Here is a 15,531-nt window from a genome sequence, read left to right as displayed (position 1 = left end):
GCAAATATGGTAAGAAAAGTAGATCAGTATGCTGTTGATTTCATGTGTATAGAGATACCCCGTTCTCTTCTGCCACATAGCACAAACACAGCTGGCTTCCCATTCTTTATTTATACTTGCCTTCTTTCCTTCTTTTAGAGCTTGGAAGTGGTGAACAGCTTTTATCTGACTGTTTACAGGAGAAGAGACAAGATAACTTGAAGTAAGGGGATTTGGTGGAGGTCTGTAAAGTCACAAGTACTGTGGACAGGGTAAATAGGGAGTCACTGTGTTCATTCGTTTCTGGTACAAGAAGCAAGGGACTTCAGATGAAACTAGCAGGTGTCACAAGTGAACAAAAATGGCTCCTGACACCATGGGTAGTTATTCTGTGCAGCTTCTTGCTGCAAAACGCTGCAGTTGCAGATATTTTCTTTGAGTTCAAAAAGGGACCAGACAGGCTGATGGAAGAAAACATTGATTGAGGGCTGTCATGTGCAAAGATGAGACATCTGCCTCAGGAAGTCCAAAGTTAGACATTGCAGGAAGCCAAGGGAGTATTCTAAGGGGAAAAAAATTGAGGAAATATATCTTAGCATTTACTACACAAACAGTAATTCCCATTTTTCTTCAGAGAACGGTTGCAGCTTGGCAGAGTTTTTTGTATTTATTTTGTACTACAGTCTTAGTCTGCAGGCTGCAGATTAGCCAAGAGTGTATTAGGAAATATTGCACTCAGATGAATTTGTTGTTTTTCGAGTAATTCGTGTGTCTGTTGACACACTGGCTCTGTATTGAGCCAGCACAGTGGGAGACTGCTGAATACAAACCTTAGTTTATCTCCAGTTGTTCCCCTGCTCTGTACCACAGACGTGGTGATAGAAGAGAACAGAGTATGTCACTGCTTTTCAGTTCCTCCAGAAGTGGTCATATTAGGCAAAGCTTTTCTTCTCTTTCTCTTCAGCTGCATGCTATTTATTTTTCCTATGTTGCAGGCTGTCTCAGTGGTTTATTAGAGTCTTTTCATTCCTTACTTATGTAAAAGCTTTTAAATTTCAGAACAAAATTTCCTTAAATGGAATGTCTATTTTAAAAAGCTCAAAACCTTCCTTTTTTTTTTTTTTTTTTTTTTTTTTTTTTTTTTTTTTTTTTACACTAATGAGTTTGCTGATTTAAGAGGAGTCACCACTTTCAAGAATTGTGTTATTTGTGGTGGCACGTTTACAACTTCAGACAGTTGCTGTCACTGTCTTTTGCTAGATGACCATGCTGCTTACAGTTTCCTCATCTATATAGCTTTCAGAACCACAGACCACACAGGCACACAGCAATCCTCTGGGAGATACCTGTCCTCTCTGCTGGGACTGTAAGCCACAGAAGACTGCCTTCTTTATCTCCACAGTTTCAGTTAGTCTTCAATACCTTAGAGTCCAAGGCAGCTGACGGTACTTGCACTATTCCTGTTTAGTTTTGTGTTCTCAGTGAAAGAAAAGATGAAGGTACTAGATGCTCTTCTGCTGGAAGCGTGCGTGTTTTGGGAGTTTTCACATGGTGCACCTTTACTTGATCATGTGTTTGACAGTAGATGCCTATCCAGCTTTCTTTTCTGGACTTAGAGACAGCTAAAATGTACCAGTTGGCCACCATCATAATTTTTGTTTCCTATATGCTCTGTCACATTCCCTACCAGGCAGGTTTTGAGAGAGATGTCAGCAGTGGACATGTAGTATTAGTACTAGAACTGGGACTCCACAGAGTTGGAGTCCTCTTAGCAACTGACACTCCAAAGTTTAGAGATAAAAGAGATTCTGTTGTTTTTTCAAGAACATGTGTTTCAAGATCCTGGCTAGACTTCACCCTCCAAATAGAGACCCAGTTTTTCTGAAATGCTCCAGTCAGATCCTCACAGTGAGCATGCCATTTAACCTGTTGCTACTTGTCAATTGCTTTATTTGTATGTGAAAAGCATGAAAGAGCCCCAGGTCTATGTGACCATTTACCAGCCTTTCACACAGAAAGGAACAATGCTTACAATGTGTGAAAAGCTTCCCCTAAAGAAACAGCTTCTTTTTTCTTGCCAAACTCACACTACTTCAAGCCACAAGTTAGATAAGGGCATCATGGAGGAAACCAGTTGAGAACATCTGTAACTTTTACTCACTGTTCTCCTTTGCTCCCATGCAGCAAATTGTTACCATCTCTCTGAGGATGGCTGCCAGCCCCATGCCACAGCTGGTACAAGGAGCAGGACAGATGCTTTCTAAATGTTTTGCCTCAGTGCAGTGTCCCAAGCCAAGTGAATCCCTCACTGCTGCTTTTGGCAGATGACAGAAAAGAGTCTCCTCATTGACACAAGTGTGCTTGAGCTGTGAGTGCATCCTGACAAGGAGTGAGGAGGAACAGTGACATCAGCTGCCAGAGATGTCAGTTGTCATTGTCCATCTGTATGTCAGTGCTTGCAGGACTTTTGTCAGGAAACTGAGCTTATCTTAGCTTTTAAAAGTTTTTATTTTATTGGTTTCTTCTTCATTTGAGAAACAAATAATGAGAGAAAAGTAGCTTTTCTCAGACCTGTATCTAACTGGACTCATGCTAGAGCAGTATTTTGATGTAGTGTTAGCTGTTTGAGAATGCTGGTGTGATTTAGAAACAAAATCCAATATTGAAAATAACAAAATTGCTAATATGAGAAAATGGGGTAGAGAAAGATGTTCAGTAGACATCTTCACCTAGAAAAGTGTAGTTACCTGCTGTATGTGGTGTTTTAATACATACTTAAGTTACATTTTACAGACAAATATAAAAAAGGTTTCTTGTCATTAAGATTTTATAATCATAGTTAGATTAAATGCATGCTAAAAATTCAAAAAGCCTAGACATTAGCAGAATAAAGTAAGCTTGTACTAGTGAGATGTTAACAATACATATATTTTATTTCTACCACTTCTAGGTATTCATGAAAGGTCTATGATTTTATCTGGTTACCATTTGCTTAATTCAATAGGAACACATTCTTAAATAATGTTTTAAAATAGTTTATTAAAAAAGCTGACAAGAACAGAACCACTAGAATATACAGAATTAAGTAGAACTTCTGATAAGTTATTCTTCTTGCACTGCTTTTCTGAAGCTGCATAGTGTCTTTTATATTTAGGAAAGAGAGAATTAGTAGTTTAGAATTAGAAACTCAATTTTGGCAGTCTAAGTGGTATGAAATATAGGGGGTTTGTGGTTTCTTTGCCATAAAATATTAATGGTTAATTTAATGTTTCTGTACTGCTCGTCAGGTACAGCCCTTCCGTGTTTGCAGGTAGGCAGGGGTCAGCATGCGAGGAAGGAAGGAATTGCAAAGACAACAAATGTAATATGTTTGTTTGACTTCCAATACAACCTCAATGTCAGAAAGATACAGCTGAAATAAATAAAATTTGTTCTAACATGTGGCATAGCCTTTACTGATGATTATCAGGCACTCTTTAATTTTCCATCACAGACTCCTGGTTGAGTTACCACGTTGTGTTGGCCAGTGAAGGCATACTAATAAGATAGAACACTAAAGAAAAGATATAGGCGCCAGGAATAAAGTAGGGAAGGAAGCTGAAACGTGACGGAAGGGCACATCAGCAGGAACCCAGGGCTTACATCCTGGATTCTCAGCTGGTATTGAGCTGATTCCAGCAGGATGTGTTTAAGTCATTTGGTCTATTTCCTGAGCCAATTTCAGCATGCCTAAGGGGATCCCAGATATGCTGTATGAAGGCATGATGGGAAAACTTGTTCTTTCCCTGCTAGTTCTGCTGTTCTCATTTATTGATTTTTCAGGTAAACAGTGCTTAAAGAGAGGTAGCCATCTCACACCATCAGAATTGATCCATTAATATACTTTTTGAATGGTCTGAACTATGAACATTTATTCAGGTTTCTAAAGCATTTGTCTTATATCCATGGCTGACTTCAGCAGAAGTTCTGAAGAACACTGTATCACTGTTCTTTTAACTGAAATGGTGCAGTTTTCATATTACAGTCTCTTGCTTCAATTTGTGTTTATAAATAATCTATATACAACAGGAGTAGAGAGTGACTTTTTACAATATACACTAAAAAGGAAAGTTTTCCTTTAGGAAAAGGAGTAAAGAGATAATACACCTTGTGAAGATGAATGATTTTACATGCAGGAGATGTTCAGTGTTGGGAAGAACCAAACAGTTCATTAGCTTTTCATGTGTTACATTTGACAATGCTTTCTATGTGAATTGTCCAATAAGGCATTTGTGCTCCAAATATTGCAAAATGTTGTTTCACCTCCAAACAGCTATAAACTTGTCATAGTCAAATGAGCAAAGAAGTTGTCCATTTTATCTCAAAATTTTATTTCCTATGTCTGTGTGAGTGGTCCAACAAAACCATTGCTGTAATTGGAGCTCAGCTAGAGGTCTTGAAATTTTCAGGTGTTCTGGTTGTAGTTTGTTGAATTGTAAGCTATATTTGTGCTAACTGTGATTTGGCTCTGCTTGAGTTAGTAACATCCAGGCATATGTATGTGCAGCATGGAATCTGAACATCCTCAATGGTGCATATTTCCTGGAAAAAATAAGAGATCAGTCAAAAGGATACAGCAAGAAGATTATAATGCTGAGTTTTCCTGCTGTCCTGTGACAAATATTTTTCAGTCCATCACTCCTTGATTCTCTGACATCCTGAGAAACAGAATTTTACTTAAGCTGCTGTAGGGGAGGACTAAGAGTTTTTGCTGTGGACCCTGGCTTTTTAGTCTTGGTTCACTGTGAAGTACTACAGAGTTTATTTTTCAGGTAGCTTTCCATTGGGGGATTTAGCAAGTACCGTCATTTGCGTTTCTCCTGCATCACGGGAGCTTTCTTCATGATGTGACCTGGCAGCACTTGAAATTGATACACTCACTTGTCGTTGCAGTATTTTCAGTACAGTTCTCTTGTATCCTTTGCATGCAAAGAAATAGATGAAAGGATCTAGGCAGCAGTTAAAATTCATCAGAAATACAGTATAGTGGAGTGACTTCTGGAAAATTTTCGTTTCACTGCACGAGGGTTCTCGCTGAAGTTTCTTAATCATGTGTTGTATGATTGCAACATGATAAGGAGTAAAGCAGATTATAAACACTATAATTACGAATATGATTGTATTGATGGCTTTTTTGTTTATCCCTGATTTTTCAGTCAGTGGATTTTCCTTGGCTGTTTGAAAAAGTTTGCAGCTGATTTGAGTGTAGCAAAATAGAATAATCCCCAGAGGAATAAGGTACCCTATTAAACAGGCAGCAAGAAGTATAAGTGGTAGATGTTCTATTTTCTCAAAGTTTGGATATTCCATACATGTAGTCCTTTCATTTTCTTTCTGTGACATGGATTGTATAAGTAATGGGAAAGTTTGACTGAATACAAGAAACCAGACAAAGACACAGATGCCCTTGGCATATTTAATCCTTCTGATCTTGTATCGGAAGGGGTGGACGACAGCGAAGAACCTGTCGATGCTCAGGCACGTCATGAAGTTGACGCCTGCGTAGGTGTTGATGTAGAACAGGAGCGCGGTGATTCGGCACAGCGCCTCTCCGAAGGGCCAGTGGAAGCCCATGCCATAGTAGGCGATCCTGGTTGGCAAGGCAATGCAGAAGAGCAGGTCAGAGAAGACGAGGTTTGTTGAATACAGGGTAGTGGAGTTGATCTTCTTCCTGTTTTTAAAGATGACGGTGAGGGCAATGGTGTTTCCAAGCAACCCAAGGATCAAGATGGAGCCGTAGAAGACAGACAATAATATCCGTGCTGTGTCTTTGTGCTCGTATAAGTCACAGGTGGAAATGTTGGTCTCAGAGGCTGTGAAAAGGTCCATTTCTGCCACCACTGTTGTTGCAGGAAGCTCAGTAGACCTATCATGAGAAAAAAAAAACCAACAAAAGGGAACATTTTGTAAGAAATGCAGATAAACTACTTCTATGTAACAATGGAGAGCCTCTGTTGCAAAATAAGGCTAAAAAAATGAAATGAAAGTTAATTGCTGTGAAATACTTTTCGAGACTCTATCTGAAAACAAACAAACAGATGCCTCCTTTTGGCTTTTTTTTCTTGTTCCAAATTGCCTCTATAACAAAGAAAATCAGACAGGGGACAGTGTAGTAAACCAGGGATGTAATATATTTGGAAGTAAAGTCTATAGATGCTCAGGAGTTGGGAGACTGTTTAAAGCACCTTGAGGGGAAAAAAGAGTCTGAAGAAACTACATGATAAAGCATCAAATGCAGTCTCAAAGGATCAGACAAGCAGACAAAATGTTTTAAATGTGTTTTAGTTAGTTTTAAGAGAATTTTTGTTGCTAAAAATTCACACTGTGATGCTTTAACTTGTTTAGAGAAACATTTTTTTTTCTCAGCACTCTTACTATATTGACATTATAATAGAATCACAGATTAATTTAGGTTGAAAATGACCTTTAAGATCATAGACTCCTACCACAGCAACTTGTTTAATTCTAAGTTTAAGAATTGGCTTTTGGAATCTAATTCAAATATTGTTGCATACATAAATTCTTAAGACTACTACTTTAATCACTCTTTAGTGACCCTGCTAAAGAGACGTAGTGCAGGTGAACTATTTTACACTTTGTCAATTTAGTAGATTTTAGAAATTGTTTAATCTGTACAGTAATAAGTAGCATAGGAGAGTTGCAAAGTGGCAGTGATTAGAGGGGGCTGAAAAATGTTTTAAAATAATCCAGCAGAATTTCAGAAATGGGAAGAACCCCATTTTTTTGATACTGCTCAAGGTGCAAACATTTCCTAGGTCTGCTGTTACCTGACAGTTGTATAGTGTAAGCATGAAGCTCAGAAAGGATGGGGCATCTCATGTTACTCCTCCATGTTTTGTAGAACAGGCAGCTGTTCTACAAAAGGGTGCCTCTTAGAGGCCCCATTTATGAATTTAAACAAGCAATCAAAACAAGATTGCTTCTGTTTTAACAAAGAATACTACCTGAAGATAAAAGCTGTTGTAATTAGAATTTTGAGTCTGTCTTGTACCTTTAATAAACATGTCTATGTTATTTCTGAGCATCTGTCATTCAACACACAATATTTACAAGCAACTGTAGCCTGTTGCACTTGCAAAAACTCTTTCTAGGAAATACCTCTCAATTTTAAGGGAATCAAAACACACATTTTAGAAAGCATTCATTATCCTTGTACTAACTTGTGAAAGCATTTAAAGGCTAGTATTTTCTTTCATGATTTGAGGAGATTGTACTGCTTATTTCAGGATATTCACAATTAATGGTTCTCTGTAAATGGTAAACCTGCAGATAGTGGATGATGTGTATTAAAATATGTAAATTAGTTACCTTATATGTTTAAGGAAGAGATTTGACTTCCAGGTAGTACATTAAGTGTGTGTTTGCTGCATTCCATAGATAGGAGGGAAGACAGGTGAGTAATTTCTGACTGACAGATGTGCAATGTTCTGATTCTTAGGTATTTGTAAAGTAAGTGCTGTCCTTCAAGACACGGGGATACTGCATTCAGGGTTGTATGTCAAATCTGAATTGGGAGTTCTGTGCCTTGAATAAAGGAACCAATCTGGTAAATAACAGTTCCAACTGTAGTGCAGGTTTAGGAATGTCAGTAATTTTATATTAGTTAATTCTGGATTGTTCATGCTATCTTGGTGTTAGTGTGTTTGGTGATTGATTAATGCAGTAGTTATTACCCTGAGTGTAGTTCTGGTATGATTTCCTCCCATCTTTTCCCTTGTAGAAGTGTTTAGGATGGATTTTGTTTTACCTAAGTGTAACAGGCTTTGCATAAAATGGTGTGGGTTTATGTAGGTACCTGTATACGAGTCGGTGAGGTATTTTGTTTTGTTTCTCATATTTAAATGCTTCTAATTCTTGTTCACACTCCCAGCATCACATCTATCTTCTATGAATCTCTTTCTTGAAGTTTAGTTAAAATAATTTTTTCAACATATTTGGGAAAGGATAATCTAAGATTTGTGATCAACAATTCAATTGCAGTAACTAGCTACAGCATTTAAAGTGCATGGGGGTTTTTTTGCTTTGAAGTTGTAATAATTTAGGTTCAAAAATAGTGCACATAATTGTCACATCCATTCATATGTCTTTCTAGAAACATTAGTAAAATGTAGAATATCTATTTTACAAATATATTGAACCATGTATTTGTATGAACAGGTTTAGGAAGAAACCTGTATATTCAGTAAAATGCGTAATTTTTTACATCAAGAGTAGAATTTCATAAATTGCATGTTACCTAATTTTGTGCTATGAAGTTGGATCTTTAATGTAATAAATTAATCCAGAACTTGTTGTTCAAAACAGACTGTTCCTCCTCACATATTACTGTGGCTATATTGAGAAGGAGTCCTAGCTGAGACAAGTGTTTGTGTCTATCCATGGTGCTAGCATGGATATATGTTGGGAGCAGTTCCATGGCAGGACAAAGTGGCCACAAATGCATGAGGAGGAAGCTGGAGAAGCACAGCTCGTGGATCTTCCGGGGCAGTGTGCAGTCAGCCAAGCTGTGCTCTTTGGCAGGCTCTTCTGCCTGCTGTGGGAGTCAGGCCTGGGGGCAAAAAGTATTCTTTTTCATCCTCTGTTATGCCCAAAATATTTTGATTGTTAATGTAGGGAGCACATTTTACAATGCTGTAGATTACTATTAGTGTTTTATCTACCTGTAGGTATGTGTGGGCATTTTTGAGAGCCACCAAGGTGTTTAGGTGCTACAGTACCTGAATATATTCATAAAAAAAAAAAAAAAAAAAAAAAAAAGGAGAGATTTTATCTGTTTTGTGGCCCAAACAGATGATAAAGTTGATACCATCCATCATAATATGCATCACCCAAGCTGTGATAACTTCTTTGTACTTCTGAACTCTAATTGTTGTTGGATGAACTCCATTCATCTCAGCAGGTATTTCGCATTTTCTTTTCTTCCTGAAAGGTGTCTGGACTATTAAGTAAGATAAGATCTTTTTTTAAAAAACCTACTCCTTGTGTCAGGTTGCTGTTTATTTCTTGGCAGCAATCCTGAGTGATCCACTTACACATACATCATATGACATGCTCTACAGAATGTATCTTTAAAAAGAACATTTTGAATACTTTTTGTGAGTTTTGTATTATTGGAGAATAAATGGAGAATGTTACATCCTTACGGCTGCAAACCTCAGATTAGCTGGACATGACTCTGTTTTAATGAGCTGTGTGCCTGAGAACATGGCCATGTACTGTCCCAAATCCAGATGCACCAATGAATTCAGAATCACTCTAAAACTCTAGAATCACTTTTAAAACTTTTGCTCTTCTAGACTGTTGGATTAAAGACCCTTCCAGTGGCTTTCTAGGTTTATTAATTATACTACTTTGAAATATATACTTGGAAGAAAGATAATATTAATATCCCTTACCAGTTTGGTTTTTGGCTTAGAGTTGCATGCCAAAATGTTAAGGTATAAAGTATTGAGAATTCCTGTATATCTGTATTGTAAAGAAGGCTGTTCAGGTGTTCACATTTTCTGAGTCTATAAACACTCAGTGACACAGACCACTTAGTTAATGTAATCTTCTGTGTAGTTTAGATTATATTATTTTAGTTATTGTGTATGGATTCTGGTAACTTTTCTTTTAAGCATACTTTCTATGATGCTGTTTGTCTTGGAGAACTGAAGAGAAAGCAAATTACCCTTTTGTACTCTAGTCTTTGGTCAGTACCTCTCTGTTAAAAAATGTGTGTCTCTGTCTTATATGTCTCTAAAATTAATTTGGAACTGCTGTTTTCATTGAGTCTCTTTACAGAATCTCATGGTTTAGGCAATTTGAGGTAAGCTTCTCAAATATTTCACTACAAGGTGAAATGATCCTGTGATGTGTGTTCTAACTGCAGCTGTGTCCCACACAGGACTTGGGGTTCCAGATGCCTCTTGGTGTGCCTGGAGGCAAATTCACCACTCCATCCCTGCCTTTTCTGCTCAGTGCATTATGTATGCAACATAGAGCTGTGTAGCAGTGCACTGGGAGTTTGTGAAGTTAGGTCACTCTGCTCCAGGAGTATTTCTCTGATTCACTGTCATAGGATATCTCCAGTGTAAGGGCATGGCCATTGCTCTCTGCTTTGACCTGAGAGGACCTTATGTCTGGGAGATTTTAAAATTAATTTTACCGTTAAATACTATGCCCAAGCTTGCAACCAGTGCAGGTTGTTGTTCTATAATGTTCTTTCCCTTGCCATTTTCAAATCTTAGGACTGTGTTTGCATTTTTGACCGGCAAATTTCTTTAGTCAGTTACTTATGAGGTTCGTTAGATAGGCAGCTACTGGTTTGTTCTCTGTGGTTCTTGATGTTTCACAGCCATAGCATCCATCTGGGGAAAAAATCACAGCACAATGGCAAGCTGCTTACAAAATCTAGCATGTCTGAAATCTGTGCAGGTGTCTTTCTAAACTGATATGGTAATCTCATCAAAGAAGGCAAAATAGCTTGTGTGGGAGATTCATGTTGTGTCAAAACATTTGACTGGCATCAGTCATTTGTTTTATGTTTATACATTTGTTTTGTGTTTAATCCCCACAGCAGAAGGTGTTTGATGAACAGGATGGTGACCCCAGTCTGGAAGTACTGTGTAATCCACACCTCTGCTTCACAGACATGTTTGTGTGTGATGAGCTTTGTATATAGTATCATAGTATTACATACATTTAACTGTTAAGAAGAATAGATTTAAGCTGTGAGCCAGCAGTTGCAGTGTTGCACCTTAGATTATATGGGTTGGGACTGTGTGCAAGCAGTGGTACAAAGCTCTCTCTGTATGCTAAATGAAATTTATTCTTGTTCTCATCTCCTGCTTCTGCTGAGGAGCACCATCTGTCTTTTCGGCAGAACAGGGGACATGTAGAAGCCTTTTACTCTATTGTAATCTAATGTGTGATTTCTCTGTGTCTCTTCATAATTTTCATTCTTTGAAGATGAATCCCTGGTCCATATGTCCCAGGTCCAGTTGCTAATTTAAGATTACTAATTATATTCTTGAAAAGGCACAGCAGTTCATTAGAAAGATCTCTACGGGCTCTTGATACATAGTATGGTTTAATCACTATGAGATGGACAATGTTTCCTTAACAAATCATATTGAGGGTTAATGTTGTTTTTCTCTGCATAAAGAATATAAATTATTTTAAAGGAGAGTATAAATTATTTTAAAGGAATGGTCAGGAAAGAGACTTCTCTTCTATGCAAGATTCTCTGATCTTACAGTCCTCTATAGATATAATCTGTGTAGGTCTTACATTGTTTTAAAATGGTAGAAGATGGGAAATATGTAGTGCTGTGTTTTTGTAGGTTTGATTTTTTCTTAATCTCAAAACTATTTTTTTTTCTGTTGAGCAGTCATATTTACTGTTTGTATTTCAGTTTTACTGTACAGGTGATCTCTGTTGAAGAGTGTTCTCTGTTTGAGAAAAGGGCTTGATTCAGTTAAGCTATGTGTATTAAAAAGTGTGTGTGCTGCATTGCATAGCAGAACACCTTGTTAAAATAGAAAGAACATATACAATAATAAAAGCTCAGGCGAGAGACAGACATGTCCTAAAGCTTCCTCTTTCTTTCTAACATTTAACACTCATATGCTTCTAGTGCTGTTTGTTAATTTCTGTTCCAAAGCTGTTGAGGTTTGTGTTCTAAAGGCCGGTGTGTCAGCCTGATGACCTGAAGATTGAGTCCTCAGGTCAAAACCCACAGCTAATTTTGATGACAGTTTCCAGGCTAGTGCTTTTATCCCTCTTTGATATAGATCCAAATTTATTGGCATAGTAAACTAAAATTTGTAACAAACATGTCAGAGAATCCCACGTATTGTCTTAACAGTGTCTTAAATTGTCTTAACAGTGGCTATAAAGAATGAGAATATTCTTTAGCTGCTTAACAGAATATGCAAGTGCACAACACTGTGGGATCTTTATATAGTCTATAGTCCATTACTATAGATTTTGTGTGACAGTTATATTTGGTGCTAAAAAATAATACAAACTATAGTAAGTGAGATGGAAATAAAAGGAGTTGAGTTGAAGTGCATAACTAATTAAAGAAGAATTCATTTGAAGGGTGCAACCTGGTCTTATCTGTTGGATCTCTTTACAAGGATGATGTGTTCTACAAAAAGTGTGAGACCTATCTAACATAAATCACCTCTGCCTAAAATATATACTGATTTGGAGAGCTGTACTGATGCTAAGATGATTAACTTCCCTTCAGTTTACACTTGTTAGGTATACCAAATGTAAAAAGGAGAGAGCCTAAAACTGGAGCAAATAAGCAGAATAAAAGTGTGAGCCACTGAAAATTACATTCTTTCTAGCAGAAGAAAAAAGTATTCAAATGAAGATTTGTATTTTACTACTAGAAAACATGCACACCGATTTGAGTTTGGGGTTTTTTTCTGAGTTACATGAAACCCATACAGGTATAATATTTAATTTTAAGATTTACAGCTTCAGATTATAGCTTCTGTATTAAGTTTATTATTCTCTGTACATGCTCCTGAGTCTTTTGACCAGAAAAAAAACAATATTTGGGCTCTTAAAAACTAATTGCCAGGTAAATTTTCAATTGCCTTGTGTCTTCAGGAGCCTTCATGAAAATGTTAGACAGATCTCTTGTATTTTATGCTCAAAGGCATGTACTCTCTTACTTTTTAAGATAAAAGATAGTTTAGTTTAGTTTCTGTCTGTTGAACAGTCTGTCTTGTTTTGCCAGTATAATAGGAAAAATGTATCCTTTTAAATTGGGAAGGTGCACAAAAATCATACCACTTGTAATATATCTAAAGAGCAGTAATAAGGAGAAATATATTTGGTCATTGCAATTCAGAAGAAGAATGCCTTCTAAAAACCTTGAAAGAAATGTGCACTAGAAGTTAAAAGAGGAATTAGCTCATAAAACTTTGAGCTCTTAAAATGCTCTGTTGCAATGTTCAGACGTGAGAAGAGTGAGAAGTTTTCAAGCTGATAATAAAGGCTGTTTTCATAGACAAGAAATGCATGTGATAAAAGCAAGCTATGCATTCAACCCGGTATGGATTTGTTTTAAAGCTTTCTCTTACTATTATTCTGTGAGGTTCAGTGACTTTAGAGCTTCAGTGCTTCCTTTACTACTTCTACAGTAGTTACTTCTGCACTGGTATAATTTAAATTAGTGTTGCTAAAAATTTGCCTAAGTTAAGGCAGTATGAAATGTTTTCCCTGATTGTCAGAAGGCTGTACTATGAGAAAGGAGTTGGAATAGCTTGTTGATGCTGTAGATCAACAGATCCTTCAAATGGAAACTAACTAGCAGCATATTAATATGGAATATAAAATATCAGAGAATTTCTTCCATGGGTCTTTCCCATACAAAGCTCATTTATCCTTACTACCACATGAAAATATCCAGTATAATGCGTAAAAGGAAATATTTCTGGAATTGTTTGCTGTTGCTCAGTGGCAAAGGAAAAAAGTAAAAAGTTAGTTCTTTTCTGTACTTACATCTCTGTAGCTTCTTGGATCCTCTGAGCAGTTAAGGGCATTGACAGGATGGCCTGACTGAGAAGGTTTACCCTTGCTCATTGTTCTCAAGAGTGATTACGTGAGTCTTTTGTGGGAGGGGTAAGGTTTTTTCAAGTGCTTCAAAAAAACCCAGCGCTGATTTGCTGCCTACTGTTTTATGGGATGTGAAAGCATCTATTTTAGATCCTTTTGCAATTAGTCTGCTCAAAGAGAGCAATTAGAAACAACACTTCCACCTCCCCCCTGAAGTTACGCACTACTGACTTTCACAGAAGGGACTTTACCAGAGGTTTACTTGAGTAATTGCTGACCGACTAAAATCCCTCTCGTATGAGAAAAACTTTGTTTATATGCCATCTGCATTTAAAATACCTTAATTTACAGCAAAGAGCTGTGTAATCAGTACATACTTAGAACAACTTCTTACCGAGGAGATCTGATGCAGCATGAGGAAACCTCAAAACTGAGACATACCGAGATGTGGTGTTAAAGAAGACGCCTCAAACGCCTGTGGACATTCCCAGCACGGTTTTAGTATCATAATGATGAGGATTTACAGAAATGCCTTTCAAAAACGTATGAGGGAGTTAAAGAACTCTGAGACTTTGACAGATTAGTAAGAATGTCTGCCTTTGTAAGCTGTTTATTACATTTTAGGCAATAATAATAATAATAATAATAATAGCAATAATATAGTAAGGTAAATACATGAAAGATAAAAAGCTTCTAAGACACAAATCTGATTCCCCTAAAATAATATTGACAAGAATGAGTGGCTAAGGAGTAGGAAAGGAATGGAATGTCAAATTTTGAGTTAACCCATTTATACCTGAAATAACTTTGTTTCTGGTGAAGTCATCTTAATGTAAGAGGTAAATTTTGTGTTAAGAGGGTTTTGGAGTTCAGAGGCAGATGGAAAATCATTTTGTTTGCTGTTAGAGGTTGTGGTTGATAGCTACCTGGGCTTTTCCCCAAAAACTGATACTGATCATTCATGACTGCAAAGGACTGTTTCATGACCTCATTTGGTGACCTAATTTTAAACAACCAACAAGGCATGATAAGGTTATTTTTGGCAGTTCCAAGCCATGCAGAGTGCAGGATGCCTCCTTGGAAATGTTAGGGCTGTGTTCACAGCCCAGGTGTTGGCTGACATTGTAGTGGTTAAGGTGTGTAGAGAGATAGGATCTCTGCTAACATGTCCATCTCATCAGAAAACCTAAAGTAAACACAGATCTAATGGCAAAGTTACTTTGTATTATAGGAAATGTTTTTGCTATAGCAGAACATAGAGCCTTGTGAGCTACTTTTGTACCTGCTTGGAGCACTTGGTTGAGACTGCACACTGATTTTTCTGGTGTTGAACTCCCCCGTACACATTACTTGATTCCCCTTAGATGCCAAAGAGCTGAAAGGCTCTATCTAGGGCTTTCAGCTCCTCAGTCTTAATGGAGCATTCATCTTCTAACATCGCATTCAGACAGTCTTTGGGAAAACTTACCAGTCTTATTCTGGATTTTTTTTCCTTACTTGTTTTTGAATAATTTTTTAATTTTTCAGCTTTATCAGAGACTGAAATTGCTTTCAATGAAGTAATGAGAATTCAGGACTGCTTAAAGGGAAATCGCACAGGGAACTTGCTTCATATGTACGCAAAGTAATACCACAGTGTGGTTCCGTGCCCAGCGCCCAAGGTCTGCTGTGGAAATGGGAAATTTTGAGATACGCAGTCATGTCTTTGCTCAAGGGCTGACATTAGTACCCCAGCTTCTTATTAAAGGAAATGTTTGCTTCAGAATTGTTTTATCTTTATAAAACAACGGCAGTATGTGTTTCCTGCTTTGATCGGATAAAATATTGCCTTCCTTTGATTAAGATACAGTACTAGATTGTACCCTTTGAGTCACACTGCATATTGGCTACCAATCCAGCCTAGCATGATGATAAATTAAATGGTGCAGGTTGCAT

At 37.3% G+C, this 15,531-nt stretch overlaps 2 protein-coding genes across 2 annotated transcripts in view; one reads left to right on the top strand and one right to left on the bottom strand.

The window, feature by feature from the left end:
* Positions 1-15,531, top strand: part of UBAC2 (UBA domain containing 2) — an 87,675-nt gene that overhangs the window by 36,741 nt on the left and 35,403 nt on the right. The gene's annotated exons all lie outside the window — the stretch shown is intronic.
* LOC131080589 (G-protein coupled receptor 183-like) lies at positions 4,780-13,583 on the bottom strand. The gene is made up of 2 exons (XM_058018968.1): positions 13,543-13,583; positions 4,780-5,884 (listed from the first exon to the last, which is right to left on the bottom strand). The coding sequence occupies exons 1-2, from the start codon at positions 13,581-13,583 to the stop codon at positions 4,780-4,782; spliced, it is 1,146 nt and encodes a 381-aa protein (XP_057874951.1).

This window comes from Melospiza georgiana, chromosome 2 (assembly GCF_028018845.1).
Source record: "Melospiza georgiana isolate bMelGeo1 chromosome 2, bMelGeo1.pri, whole genome shotgun sequence".
NCBI classification, from domain to species: domain Eukaryota; kingdom Metazoa; phylum Chordata; class Aves; order Passeriformes; family Passerellidae; genus Melospiza; species Melospiza georgiana.
Note: the sequence above shows the minus strand (reverse complement) of the source record. Positions and strands in the feature narration are given on the sequence as shown.

Excerpts from the sequence above, each read along its gene's own strand:
- LOC131080589 (XM_058018968.1), bottom strand. The coding sequence starts at position 13,583 with ATGCCCTTAACTGCTCAGAGGATCCAAGAAGCTACAGAGAT. Across the intron at positions 5,885-13,542 it reads ATCCAAGAAGCTACAGAGAT|GTCTACTGAGCTTCCTGCAA; the intron begins GTAAGTACAGAA and ends TTCTCATGATAG.